The following is a 14,491-nucleotide window of genomic DNA, read 5'->3' on the forward strand; positions in this document are numbered from 1 at the left end:
TACCCCAAACTGCATTCAGTACAGTTATTCTTAAGATGGTAGCTGCAAAGAAGAATGCAGTTATATGTTGGAATTCAAATCTCTGAAACAATATCCTATTCTGCTGTTCCTTCCTTACAGCTAATTAGTGTAGATTCATAGAGTTTAAAGTCAGATGATACCTTTAGCTCATACAGCCTGAGGTATAACACAGGTCAAACAATTTTATGTGGTTAACCCTAATCATTCATAGTTGAGCAAGGATCTTCTAGAAACCATCTTTGAATCAAAGACACCAAGAGAAGTCACCATTTTCCTTACTAGCTTATTAACTTTTGCCTCACGTTACTGAGTCCAGAGCCATAGTAAGATTTTTTGACCCCTACAATGGACAGGTGCCTCTCCTTAGAGTTCCCCCTCTCTGATCCTTTCCTTGGCCATTCTTAGATTCCTTTTACCTACATACTCTCTTCTAGGTGACATTGCAACCCCTTTTCCATATAGGAGACCTGCAGTTCTCCTTCCAGAGCAGCATAAACCAATGGGTGGAAGCACTAAGACATACTGCCGTTTTTGGGGTCCCTGTCAGGAAGCAGAATACCCTTATGAGAAAATTAATTTCAGTGGCTACTGTCAGCTCTGTGAGCAAGGCTGAAATACTGTCAGCTGGATGGTGTAAATTTTGATTTTATATTTTCTGGTGGTTGAGTGTATTGAGCTGATCCCCATACTCTGGAAAGGTATCAAGCATACCTGGACAATAATAACTCTGTATTAGTTAGGACTGAGGACTTTTCATATACGTAAATCTTGATAACTTTATTCCAAAATACAGAGAATGAGGGTTTTGACTGATGCATATTTGCAGGTACAAAGGTACACTTCATATTAAATTCATATTATTAAAACACTTACAAGAGAATCAGCTGAGCAGAAGATGACAAGCTTAAAAGAGATACCATTGTGACTATAAAAAGGCAAGAAAAACAAACAAAAACCCTCCTTCACTTTCATCCTTTCTACACCATAAGGTGTTTATGAGTGGCTCAGTTTAACTATTCCAACCTTCACTAAAGTAATCAATAAAGGAACACCTTTTATATAGAAGAACATATCTTCTATAGACATAGCTAAACAGAACAGATTTGAACAAATTCCTAAGGGTCCACTTTCTTTATGAAAGATGGATCTGAATTTTTTAGCTCTGCAAATAACTGGCTGAATAGGCTGTAACTGGATTTTTATTAACATCCAGTTGTCTGTCACATACCTCAAAGTCCAAGTGTCCGTATGTATTCCTGAGTGTTCCTGTGTACTTGATATTAGACAGCTGGTAGTTTTCTCAATATGATATATAACAAGTGACCTTTCTTGGTATAATTTAGGACAGACCCTGAAAAACATGTAAAAGAGTTCTTGGCTGGGAGCTGTTTCTTCAAATCTATCTAAGAAACGGCTTGCAATCTTACTCATCCTCACAGGTGTTTGATGCCATTGATTTACAATTTTATATTGCAATTCTAGCAGGTTAGCTGAAATAGAACATACATGTACGAAAGACATTATTGAGTCCAATCTCTCCAGCTCAAGAGAATGAGATAGTTCCCTTTCCCATTTAATCATAAATGTTTCTTTAGTGGGCAATAAAGAAAAAGCAATGGCTTTATACAATCACCCCACAATGTTCTGAGATTCATTGCTAAGGAATAAGATTTGCTCAGATAAAAAGGATTCTCTAATACAAGTAGATTTAACATCAGACTGAATAAAGGAAGTCCTGAACTGCAAGTAAAAAAGCAAAAAAAGGAAGTCTAGCATGTTCCACCTTTGTTGTATTTTACTTGAAACATGAATTTGTTTTTAATGAAGAATTGAGATAAATATTCCAAGTTACCAGAATCTGTTCTGGTTTTGTGGTCTTTCAAGAAAATGGGAGCAAAATGCACAAAATACTTATAAAAAGAGGCAGATTATTTTTAACCAAATACAGACATCATCCTAAGACTAGGGATCAGGGGTTCAGGACTGGTCCATAAAAAACACAGTTTTCACGCCAACCAGCTCATGATCTCCTGGTTTTCAAAACTTACCTGGAAAGTCAGTTCTGCTTAGCTAAGTAATTAGCTGGATTTATACATCTGAAACAGAACCCACCATACTCAAGAGGCTTGCTTAGCACTTTTAACGATTCCCTTTCCTGCCCAAGTAGTTAGTCATAAGTCTTTTAAACAGGATAAAGCACTGAATGGGGTTAACAATGGGGAACTTCAAAACAGATATAAAATAGAGATGACCTAATTCATTCATACTACTACAACCTATTTAATCAGCAGTGCTCTTCAAATACAGGGCTCCATTGAGCTGTGCAGGTAAGTTCCCCATATAAAAATGATGCGTATTAAGATGAAATTGGAAAAGTGTTTAGTACCGGCCTTCCTTTGCTCTTGCTGAGGTCTAATTCTACTGTCACAAGGTGCTTTGAAAATTCCCATTCAGTGGGACCAGTCCTTCAGTGCAGAGCATAAAAGAGGAGAGGATTTTGATGATTTTACACCATGTGGCCTTTCCCAGAACAAGTGCAGTCCCTGATTCTAGCTGGTGAGAATCACCATGGATAGCGATTCCCAAATTAGGCTCCTTTCTTCTTGGACGTATGTGCAGTAAGTTTACACCCAGCATAGAATGGTGTGATAATTTAAATTTAAATGTGGTTAAATGAAAAGCACATATGTCCAGTCCTCTGGATGAGAAGAAAACAGCTGTAACATGGCAAAAAGGTATGCACGCATTTCATTTTTTTTGTGAAGTTCTCAGAAAAGACAGATCAAGATTGGGAAAATCTTAGTAGTTTTTGTATATTATTTTTTAAAAAGAGAGAGTACCTGGCATTTTTATATTCACTTAATATCCCTAAAAGACAGACCTAGACAGATAAAACATTAGGGATGGCCTGTTTGGAATGAGAAAAAAATAGCAAAAAACTAATCAGCGTATGAAGCAAGCCTATTGTCAATCCCAGAGTCTTTGCTGCTTCTGACTATAGCATCTGGATTTGTTAATGCAGATGACTCACATTATTAAGTCTTTGTTAAATACGTAGATGATATTTAGGATTAATGAAATGGTCATTCTAATTTTAATAACGTTTCTTTTTAAAATTGAACAAGAAGAAATAGAGGTTTTAACAGACCAATCCTGCCACCTGATAGTTGCTCAAGTTCTTTCTCTGAATTTAATGATTTAACTACAAGGACAAGGACTATGTGAATTAGTAAGTGTTTCCAGGATCAGGCCCTAAATTAGTAAAATCTTGAGGTTTTGGAGCAATGTATTGTGAAGTAGTTTACGTATGTGATTTAAAGAAGTCTCTTAGAATTGTTGAAGCAAGGAACCAGTTAGAGAGGATGCTTTTCTTGAGAAATAGTTTGTGCTCACAACAAGATTTGATTGTGGCTTTGACAATCAGACATGTTGTGGCAGAGAGGATGTGAAAGTGAAGCACTTGAGCGGCAGTTGGTGGCGACGTCCTGTTTGCTGAGGATTGGAGCAAGCTCAATGCGTCCGTGGTGAGCACTTGCATAACTGAAGGCTCCCGAGCCCCTCAGGAGCACAGCTCGCTCCTGTGCCAGCTCGTCAGGAACAAAGTCACAGCCATGCTTTCTGCAGCTGGTGTGAGGAGCATCTTCAACCAAATTAACCTCCCCTAATGAGTCTGGAGAATGTGAGCATTTCAGCTGCTTCCAGTGCAAGCAGCAGTTCCCGTCTTGCATACATATGCAAGAGGAGCGGGCTCTCTTTTGCAGCTCAGAGGCTCCATTGAGCTATCGCATGAGCAGAGTAGACCAGCCATCGTCATACAAGTTGAAGACTCTGGGGACTTACACCTCAGCAAATACTTCACAGGTGAACTTTCCTGCAATGCAGGCCAAGCACTGAGGTAGCAGTATATAAATAAATCAATAAACGATGATTAATCCTGCACTCTAGGGCTTCTACTGCCCTAGGCCAGAAAATTCAGAAAATGAATAATCCCTTTTCACTTATGTGTACCCTTCTCTGTGTCACCATGGCCAACATTTAGAGCCTCGATGGATGAGCTTCCTCATAAAAGTTGTGCTTATTGAAGAGGTTACTGCCACCTAGCAGCTTTTTATTGTCCCTCTGCTGGAGTCACCTGTCCCCTCACTTTGTCTCCCCCCCCCCCTTGTTGGCTCACTTAATCTTCTTTCGGTAAATGGGTCTGAGCTAATGCAGGTAGTCTAAATAGTACATCTAGTAACCTGGCTCATTTAATCTGAAATGGGTTGGGGAACACACATACTGTACCAGCAGATGTGAGGAACATTAATATCTGGCAACGGTGATGCTGACAAAAAAAAAATAGGGTGATAACTTTTTTCCATTAGCTCAACTGGCTTTGGAAGAGAATATCTGTTTTATAGTATTAGGACATACATTTCTTTTGGCATTTGTATGGGCTAAACAGGTCTTACTCATCTCTCCCTGCCTCCAAACCTCCTTTTGGGTCAAACAGTAAGAAGTGGGAAACAGCGTCTTGCTTTCTGCCCCCTCTCTCCCCCCCTTCCTGTTGTGCCAATGCTACTGTTTGAGCCGTTGGGTGAGTCAGTGCAAGGATCTGGATTAAAAATAAGTTTTCTTTCTCCCTCACTTGAGTTTCTGGCTCATCTGGTACACCACACAGCCACACAGAGAATTGCACCAGCACCACTGAAAGGTCCCTGCAAGGGGGGTTATGTCAGGCACTTGGAGATGCTGGAGCTGGTGCTGCAGTGGGAAGAAATGTTCTTATAGCATTCCTCCCTTCTGCCTCACTTCCATGGTGGCAAAGTGGGAGTAACTGGAATTCTGAATTTTCAGGAGTGCTTAAAGGATAGATATGTCAGAGCAACAGCTCTGAAACTAGGAGATTGCCTCTTGGGAAAAACGGGCATATATGAGGTTGGGAGAAAGAAGTCTCAGGAAAATTTCATCCGGTCTCCCTCACTTCTCTCCTCTCTCATTCTCTTTCATCCTTTGCAATTTCTGCCTCTCCTCAGTGACAGCCTTTGCTTTGCATCCCTTATGCAGAAGCATCAAAGAAAATTGCCACTAGGATGAACTTTGCTGGAACTTGCTAGTTTTTTTGGAGGGAAAGCAATAGTACAAGTGATGATACTTTGGAGATGAAGGCAGCTGAAGGTGGGGCTGCAGGAATTTGGAGTTCCCCAGAGAGAGAATGTACACATACACGTGAAAGGGTGGGGAATAAAGATAAAGCAGGGGAAAGCAGGAATTACAAACTATTACAGCAAAAAAAGAAAGGTGGGACTTCACCTAAAAGACAGACAACTGCTATATTAAAGATTGTGAATAGTCAACAGAAATGGTCAGAATACAGAATAGAGTACATACAGCAAAATCATACTTCTGTGACCCTTTCAAATATTCAGAACTGCATATAGCCATAGGAGAAAGAATCCAGTTTGCAAAAGAAAAGATTTGTGCTATCTCCTATTAAAATCCATGTATTTCAGGCTGTTTATGCAAATATCCATTTCTCTTGGTGAAGACAACAAAGCCATAGTGATCTGTTCCTAGAAACAGTAGCTGATAAATATTGCAGACCATATTTGCATTGTGGTATATAAAATTTATAACTATACTGTTGAAAAAGTTTAGCAAAGAAAACGAGGGCTTTTTTTATTCTTGAAAGATCCAGCATGTTTCAAACTAAGGTACAGATGTCATTTATTTTTTGAGTTTGGAAGTTGTGTACTGTCAGTTTGAGTATTTCTTCTATTTTATCAGTCAAGCCTGGATGCTACAACTGACTATATATAAAATGATCTCTGGCCAAAGTGTAGCTAACAGCAAATATTTTGTTTGGTTTCCCGATTGGTTAGTTCAGTCTCATGCACGTCAGCAAAGAAAACATTTGTGAAAGACAGGAAAATGAGAAAGAAATACTAGCAGAGAACTTCATGATTACTCTTGTACTGAATCTCATTTAATTTTTCTAATTTGTAAATAATGACTATAAATGATTAATTTAAAGGAAAGCTGGCCTTTCCTTGAAATTTCTCCGAAATATAATGCTGCTCCCAAACAATGACATAGGATCTTGAATTATTAGGCTAATTCAGTTTAAAGGTTCAGATTTCATCAGTGCGTAAACCTGGAATCAACACCACCTACTATTACTGCCAAGTGGAATATTTTGTTTTGATTTACAAAATTGGTTGAGCTGATATCTCACCAAAGTAGAAACTCAAGAGCTATTTTTCCTGGAGGCCTCAGTCCACAGAAGCACTTAATCGGGGCTTAACTTTAAGCAAGTGAGTGATCTTACTGACTTCAGTGGATGATTCACATTTGTAAAATTGAGGTATTCAAACATTGCATTCAAGTGGTCTAAATCCAGCAAGGAAAAAAAAATTGCTAATGTTACATTTCCATAATAAAATAATGTATGACATTCCTGAGATGGAGATGGTGATGTTTTGAAGTCCTTTTGTTTACACATTGCCAGAAGAAATTGATTAAATTGCCCGGGATTAGTGATGGCTAAAGAATGGATTTTAATTAAATGGTAGAATGTGTCACTCTCTACACATTTTAGGCCGCAGTCTATTGGCGTATACTGTATTTTTTCATTGCTTATTATGACCAGCTAAAATAAAATTATTGCACTTACATGTAGCCTTTACATCTAACAGATTCTTACTTAACAGGTGGGTATCAACTCTAATAGCTCACATACTACATTCATGTCTAAAATATAAAATAAATAATATACAATGAAGAAAATACTCCTATGCTATATTTATATTGACCACATAAGGGTCCTCTTAAAAGGGAAATCCCATTACTATAGCACCAAATACCAAGCTAAAGCATAAAGCTAAAGCACTGACCTGACTTTTCTGTGATCTGATTTATGCCTTATTGAAATCAGTTAAAAGACTTGCACTGATTTCAGAATGATTTGGTTTGGATGTTTTAGCTGGTAAAAGATGTGATAATTTAGTAAAACTCCACATAGTTCTCTGTTTTTTTGTCATTAAATCTAATGCCAATTTGATAGAAGGAAATTGAGAATCATGGTGAATTTGACAACTGTTTCATCTAACTGCTCAGTGAATTTAAGCATACAGCACAACAAGAACCAGACAAAAGGAATTTTTACAGAAGGAAATTTTTCCGGCTCTTGTGGATATTGGGTCAGATGCGACAGGCTCTTGATGCTGTAACTGGATTCTTATAGGAAAAAAACAAATCAAAAAGCCTAACATTGCTGTTTCTTCCAATATCCCTAAAATATCTCCATGCTGTTAAAATATTGTTTTATTTTCAGTAGATCTCTTTACTATTACTCTTTATGCGATCTAAAAGCCACTGTTCTCACCAAACAGAAAGATGGTTGCCTTACTGCTGTGGAACACATCTAACTTTCATACTGACAAGCAATGCATGGACAGCCTTGGGTGGCGATACAGGTGTCATAGTCAATGTAATACATAAACTACAGTAAGTTCGGACAATTATATTGCTTATCCTGGAAAGTTATCCCAGAACACGGGAGTTGATAATTTATCAGAAAAAAAAATCAAGAAAAAGAAACCAGGCTTAGACAATATTGGATTATAGAAAACAATTAAATTGAGGAAACACTAAGAATTGAACTAAAGTTGAAACTATGCACTTGTGATATTAAATACCAATGCAATCATTTCGCAGCAGATCATATGCATGACAATTAGAGCTTTTTCTACATTATATTACAACAAATTCATAATTCATGCATACAATGAGAGCTTTTGGAAGGGAGAATTTGAATTTAACAAACACTACCACTCATCATCTGAGCAAAGATGGCAAAGGGAATTTCAACGTTATTTGTGATCTAGAAAATTGAACCGTCGCTGCTTTGTGTTGTGCTTCCCTTGCACAGACTGCAGTGCCTTCTGTCTGCTTCAGGGTGTGGCATCTGCCATTGGGGAGGAAAAACTGGCATGTGCTGCCTTTTATAGCAGACTGATTTCATTGTGCTGAGGGCCTCTATTTTATAGCCTCTTAGATCCAATCTTGTAGCCAAGTTGCCGAAACAAATGGAAGGAAAAGGAGTTAGTAGTATAAACTCTTCAGTTTCTAAGCTTCATCTTTCTTTCCTTTCCCGGGAAAAATATCTTAAAATAAATCTGCGTTAAACTTGGTGGCTTAATTTCCTGGTCAGAAAGAGTTGTCCCCAACTGAGGCACTGTTGATACAACTTACTGTATCTCAAATATATATATTTTTGCTTGGATATAAATATCTTAAAGTGTAAGTGTGTAATTGATTTTATATTTTATTCTAGAGTACATGTGTAAATAAATACATACATGTAGACATCTGTATTTATATTTGCATATGAAAGACTTCAAGAAATCAGCTTATGTGGTTTAATGTGTATAATTAGTGTGTATTTGAATATAGAAAAGAAGAAAATCCAGGAGAAAATGTCAAAAAGGCTCACTAACAAAGATGTAGTATTCTCTTGGCAAAAGCTGATGAATGATTTGGCATGAATTCATCTTACAATTCTGTTATTCTCTCTCCTACAAAGATGATATACCCCTTTCTAGCAGTTTGCATAGAATTGCAATTTGTTGTTGTTACAGACTGTAATGACCTTTGGGTATGCACCTGATTCCCCCCACTAGAATTACTCACCATTTTTTTTCCCGCTCTGTTTCTACTAGCCATATAACATTTTCGCACTTGCACAGAGTACCAAAAGAGAAAAAGAAGGAGAAAAAATGTAACTGTAATAGAAGTATTATCAAGATGTACTTGATGAACACTGAGACTAACTAAAAAACTAACTCTGTAATGGCAACCAGAATATTGCTGACTTTTTTGGACAGAACTAAAATCATTTAATAGACACTGGAATCACACTGTTCGTACATTTATCAATAATCTTTGCATGTAATTCAACGTTAGAACATGAAGTATCTGCTCTTTAATGTTTCTACAGTAGGTAAAAAAAAAATGCCTACCTACTCATGACAGCATCTTTCTTGATATGGTGTATTTTCTTCTATCATTGAGTTTCCTATTTATCTATTTTGAAATTTGAAAGCATTGTCATCTGGAGCAGAGTGCATAGGGCTATTCATCTAAAATATTTTAGACCCTTGCTATATTAAAAATGTTCATTAATGTTCCAATTTGCTATGTTTGTATTTCAACTGCTTCCAACTGCTTTTATTAGTTGAATGTAGTGTATTATTATCTTTTATAATAGTTATTTTTATAAAGCTAGTTATAAAAACCTTCCAAAACATTCTGAAAGATGGTACAAAAATGTAGGTCATCAGCAACAGCTTGCCATTTGGAGCAAAAGTTACTTTCATTATGTATTTTGTATTACTACATTTTCACGAGTGCCTTGTGCATACTAGAAATTACATTGTTTGGGGAAACAGTTATGAGACTGAAAATGCCTCACTCCCCTTGATCAGCTCCTGTTGATCTGCAAATAAGCACACAGAACATATTGAAAACAGCCCTATATATAAAAGCATCATCAGTGCCAATGACCATTAGATTCTGGAGACAGCTGGACAACGTGGACAACTGCAAAGATGCTACTGACACAGAATTTTAGGTTAAATTTTATAACCCTCGCACATAAAATATCAATCTTTGGGCGGGGGGGGGGGTCCTATTTTTCCATGAAACAACACACATTTTCCTGTCATCCACGTAGAATGAAAACACGTTTGAGTGTTACTTCCCGGACTCAAGGGCAGCGGACTGCAGGCTTTCAAAGTTTGACCGATTTATCGCTATTTATTTATTTAGCGCGGTGAATGTAGGCACCGGCAGCGCGCGCCTTGCCCCCACCCCGTCTGCCCGGCGAGGCAGCGGCCTGCCCGGCCCGGCCCAGCTCCGGGCAGCGCCCACGGGCAGCGCCGCCGGGCCGGGCCGGGCCGGGCCGGGCCGCTGGGCGTCTCAACGCGGTCCCCTGGGGTCGGAGCCGCCGACGGGGCCCGGCCTCGGCCCTCCGCCTCGCCGCCACCCCCCCCCCCCCCCCCCGCCCCCGGCAGGAGTTTAATATTTTATTGCCTCCTCGCGGAACTTGATCCCAGAGCCGGCGCCCGGCTCCAGTGCTTCGTGCGAGAGAGAGAAAAAAAAAAAAAAAAAAAAAAAAAAAAAAAAAAAAGCTTAAAATAAAAACCCAAGCAGGGGCGCGAAGGGGGCTGCGCCCCGCTCCCGCCGCCCCGCGCGCCCGCCCGCCGCCACCGGGGAGCGGGAGCCGGCAGCGGGCGAAGTCCAGTCCGCGTTTTGCGAGTGCGCGGGCGCGCTCGGCGCGGAGGGGGCGATGGTTGCCGGAGCTCGCTCGCTCGCTCGCTCATGCCATGCTGGGCCAGACAGGCTCAGTCAGACGTGTATTTACCCATATCCGGGTTAGAGAGGAAAAGAAAAAAAAAAAAAGTTTCATTTAAACCCGAACAAAAAAACTTTCAACATGAAATCACACAGCAGGAACAGGCACAGACCGTAAGGCATTCTTACCATTTCTAATCTCAATCACGGACTCGGGGAGGGAAATTTCTGTAATTTTTGTGTATGTGGAGTGATCCGCAGGGGATACTGTTGGCTCAGTTAAGTCTCTTTTCCCCCAGCCGTTTCTCTTTTTTTGCCCCTCTCCTCTCCCTCCCCCCATCCTTATCACTCCCCCCCTTTTTGAGGGTGGGGGGTGATTTTTTTTTTTTTTTTTTTGGTAATTACTACTACTACTACTAATTTCTCCGGACTTGCCATGTTGCAATGATCATGGCCGCGCAAGTCGCAGCGGCTCCGGCGGGTGCGAACAACAGCAAGGGCAAAGCCCCGAGCCTGCCGGGCAGCCTGGGCCCGGAGCGGGGCCCGGGGGGGGCCGCCGCCGCCGCCGCGGGGGCTCTCGGGCCCGGCCCCATGCTGGGGGTCGGAGACGGGACTCCCACCGGCGGCAGCAGCCTGAATAATGTAGATCACCATCTCCTCCACCACCACAGCGAGCCGCTGAACATGGCCAATAACGCAACTTCTGCCGCTGCCGCCGGTAACAACAGCAGCAGCAGCGCCGGCGGCTCCTCCTCGGAGCCGGCTCTGAAGGAAGCTGGGAGCTCCTCGGCGTTATCTTCGTCTTCTTCGTCTGCTTCTTCTTCTTCTTCCTCCTCCTCCTCCTCCTCCTCCAACCCGGGCTCGGCCATGGAGACGGGGCTGCTCCCCAACCACAAACTGAAAGGCGTCGGAGGCGATCACCCCGCCGCGCCGCCCCACCACCACCACCATGCCCACCACCCGCATCACCATGCCCACCACCACCATGCCCACCACCCGCACCACCACCACCATGCACTACAGCAGCAGCTAAATCAATTCCAGCCGCCGCCGCCGCCGCAGCAGCCGCCGCCTCAGCACCATCCCATGCAGAATAACAACAGCAGCCTCGGCGGCGGCGGCGGCAGCGGCAGCAACAACGGCGGTGGCGGTGGCGGCGCTGCTCAGCCCAGTGCAGACATGGAGCAGCAGCAACATGGAGGAAAAGACAGTGTTTTGGGCACTCAGGCCGAGCCCCCGCAGCAGCCGCAGCAAATGCTGAATAAAGGCGCCGACGAGGAGGAGATGCCCGGCAAAATGGGCGAGCCCATCGGCGGCCGCTACGATCACCCCGGCTTGGGACCCCTGGGCGGACAGCAGCAGCCCCAGCAGCCGCCCCAGAGCGCTGGGAGCGGCGGCGGCGGCGGCCTCGGCGGCGGCGGGAGCGGGGGAGGCGGCGGCGGCCCCTCCGCGGTGGGTGTCTCGGAGTTCAACAGCTATTATGGCAACGCTGCCCCTGCCGCCGCCGGCAGCGCCGCGGCGAGCCGCGCCGGGCCTTGCTTTGATCAACATGGCGGACAACAAAGCCCCGGGATGGGGATAATGCACCCCGCGGCGGCCCCCAACAGCATGGACCCCCTGCAAAACTCCCACGAAGGTTACCCCAACAGCCAGTACAACCACTACCCGGGCTACGGCCGGGGCCCCGGCGGCGGCGGCGCGGGCGGCGGCGCGGGAGCCGTGGCGGCGGCGGCGGCGGCTGCTGCCGGGGCAGGCGGCGGCGGCGGCTACGGGGGCTCCTCGGCGGGCTACGGCGTGCTGAGCTCGCCGCGGCAGCCCGGCGGCGGCATGATGATGGGCCCCGGCGGCGGCGGCGCCGGCCTCGGCAAGGCGGCTGCCGGCGCGGCGGCGGCCGGCGGCTTCCAGCGATTTTCCGGGCAGAACCAGCACCCGTCCGGGGCCACCCCTACGCTGAACCAGCTGCTCACGTCCCCCAGCCCCATGATGCGGAGCTATGCCAGCAGCTACCCCGACTACAGCAGCCCCAGCGCCCCGCCGCAGCCCCAGGCGGCGGCGGCCGCGCCGGGAAGCCAGCAGGCAGCGGCGGGCATGGGCATGGGCAAAGACATGGGCGCCCAGTACGGAGCCGCCAACCCGGCCTGGGCAGCGGCGCAACAAAGAAACCACCCGGCCATGAGCCCCGGCAGCACCGGGCAGACCGTCAGCAGGAGCCAGGTAACCCCCGCGCCGAACCGGGACGGCTTCCGCCTCTGCGCCGCTCCGCGCCCGGGCTCGCTTGCTTTATAATTCACTTTTCCTCCCCCTTTCTGTCTTTCTTTCTTTCTTTTTATTTCTTTCTTCACTGTTTTCTTCACTGTTTTCTTTTCCCCTCCTCCCCCCCGCCCCCACCCCCCGGGCCGATTCAGCTGCTCGCTGCCTCCGCAGCAAGGGCGAGTAGCGCACAATGCGCGGCCCCAGCGAGGCTGGCGGCAGCCGAGCGCTGGTTTCGCTGCCGAAAATTAGGTTGTTCTGAAACCCCAATTAATATTTTTCCCTCCACTTTGAAATAGCGATGCAGAGGCGCAGGGCCCAGAGGAAAAGCAGCTTGGGACGAAGAGGGATTTGGTAACTAGAGTGTCAGACCCAGTGGGTTCTCGGAGAATAGTATTCATTATCTTCCAGCAGGGCTCTTTTTATTTATTTATTTATTCGTTTGCTTATTTTTTTAAAAAAACAGGGTGAGTTGCTCTGTTGCTTGCTTTTAGCAAATTAGTTTGTCACTGGTGGAGTTACCGCATTGAAATCCACTAAAACCAGCCGGGTTCGTTTTTCTGCTGGAAGAGTGTGTGCTGTGCGTGTGTGCGTGGATGTGTGTATGCGCTGTGGTGGTAAGGGGTCGGGTAATACGCATCGAGGTGCGTTAAATGCTCCGTTCTTGTGCGTGAGTCCGGTAGTCTTTAGGAGAATTGCACAGCAGCAGAAGCATGTGTCGTGCTCAAAGCGAATATGCGCACAAAAATAACCGTGTTTTTCTCCTCAATACATGCGAAAATCCATACGCGGAGAGAAGACCGCAAAAGTCCTTCGTGTAAATAAACGGACGCGGGCACGGGGAGACCGCAGCGTGGCTCGCCTAGCGTGCACCCCGCCGATGAGCCAAACCCAAGAAGTTACTAAATCGATAGCTAATCGGCTTATCGTCGAATCGCGGCCCCGTAGCTCGCCTTTCCGCCGGCGCCGAGGTCGCGGGCGCGCCGGGGAGGTGGTGCGCGGCCCGGACGCCTCTTGCGAGGAGCCTGAGCCTGAAGAGCGACTCGATCTCCTTTGCAAGGTTTGGAATTTGAATTGTGGAGGTAAACTGGCTGTAATAGTCTCCAGACAGCTGCCTCGGAGTTGACATCTAATCTGCCATCTGATTGGCTCCTCTCTCACCATTGGGCATTTAGCGCCGCTGATGTAAATAGCAGCGCGGAGCCGCGCAGTCACAGAAATTCCTGCCGCAAATAACCGCCGAGCAGCAGCGCTCGCGGGCGCGCGGCGGAGCGGCGGCGGCCGCCAACGGCCGCGCTCCGGGAGCGGAGGCCGCGCGTGCATCAGCAGAAAAGATGTTGGTTGCCAGTGTAGTGAAAAGCCAATGGCAGCTCTCCTGCTCTGTCCCCCCCCCCCTTTTTTAATTCAATTTTGTTAGATGGCGTGCTTTTCTGGGCTTTTTTTCCTTTTTTTTTTCCTTTTTTTTAAACCACTTTGCGTGCTTTAATTTTATGCTAATTGGATGTGATAGAAAAGTGTCTTCTAATAACGCTTGAACGAGGATTAAGAATTTCGAGTAGTATTTACGGAACCTTTGTGCCTCTGAAAATATTTTGCGGTGTTGCAGCCATGAGGATACTGTACAAGGAATCAGATTTTTCTAAAAACAGATTTAATCCCAACAGTAATTTCATTGTATTCGTAAGAGCTCATTACCTACTCTGTGCATCCCTCTTAAAAAAATCTTTTTGTATATAGCATACTGTTCGTGAGAAAACATCACGTTTTATACAAAGAAGGGCAAAAAAGGAGTCGTTCTATCAGTGGTTTCATTTGCTTTATAGCTGCAATGAATCCAGATTTTTTGGGGGGAAAAAAGTGCTTTTTCATTTGAACTGTGGTTGAATTG

General features: G+C 44.7%; 1 protein-coding gene across 1 annotated transcript in view; it reads left to right on the forward strand.

The window, feature by feature from the left end:
• Window positions 1-10,380: 10,380 nt before the first annotated feature.
• ARID1B (AT-rich interaction domain 1B) overlaps window positions 10,381-14,491 on the forward strand; it is a 338,300-nt gene continuing 334,189 nt past the window's right edge. The window contains 3 exon segments of the mRNA XM_062572412.1: window positions 10,381-10,445; window positions 10,447-10,527; window positions 11,025-12,567. Of these exon segments, the coding sequence (XP_062428396.1) occupies window positions 10,381-10,445; window positions 10,447-10,527; window positions 11,025-12,567 (1,689 nt within the window).

This window comes from Rhea pennata, chromosome 3, assembly GCF_028389875.1.
Source record: "Rhea pennata isolate bPtePen1 chromosome 3, bPtePen1.pri, whole genome shotgun sequence".
Taxonomy (NCBI): domain Eukaryota; kingdom Metazoa; phylum Chordata; class Aves; order Rheiformes; family Rheidae; genus Rhea; species Rhea pennata.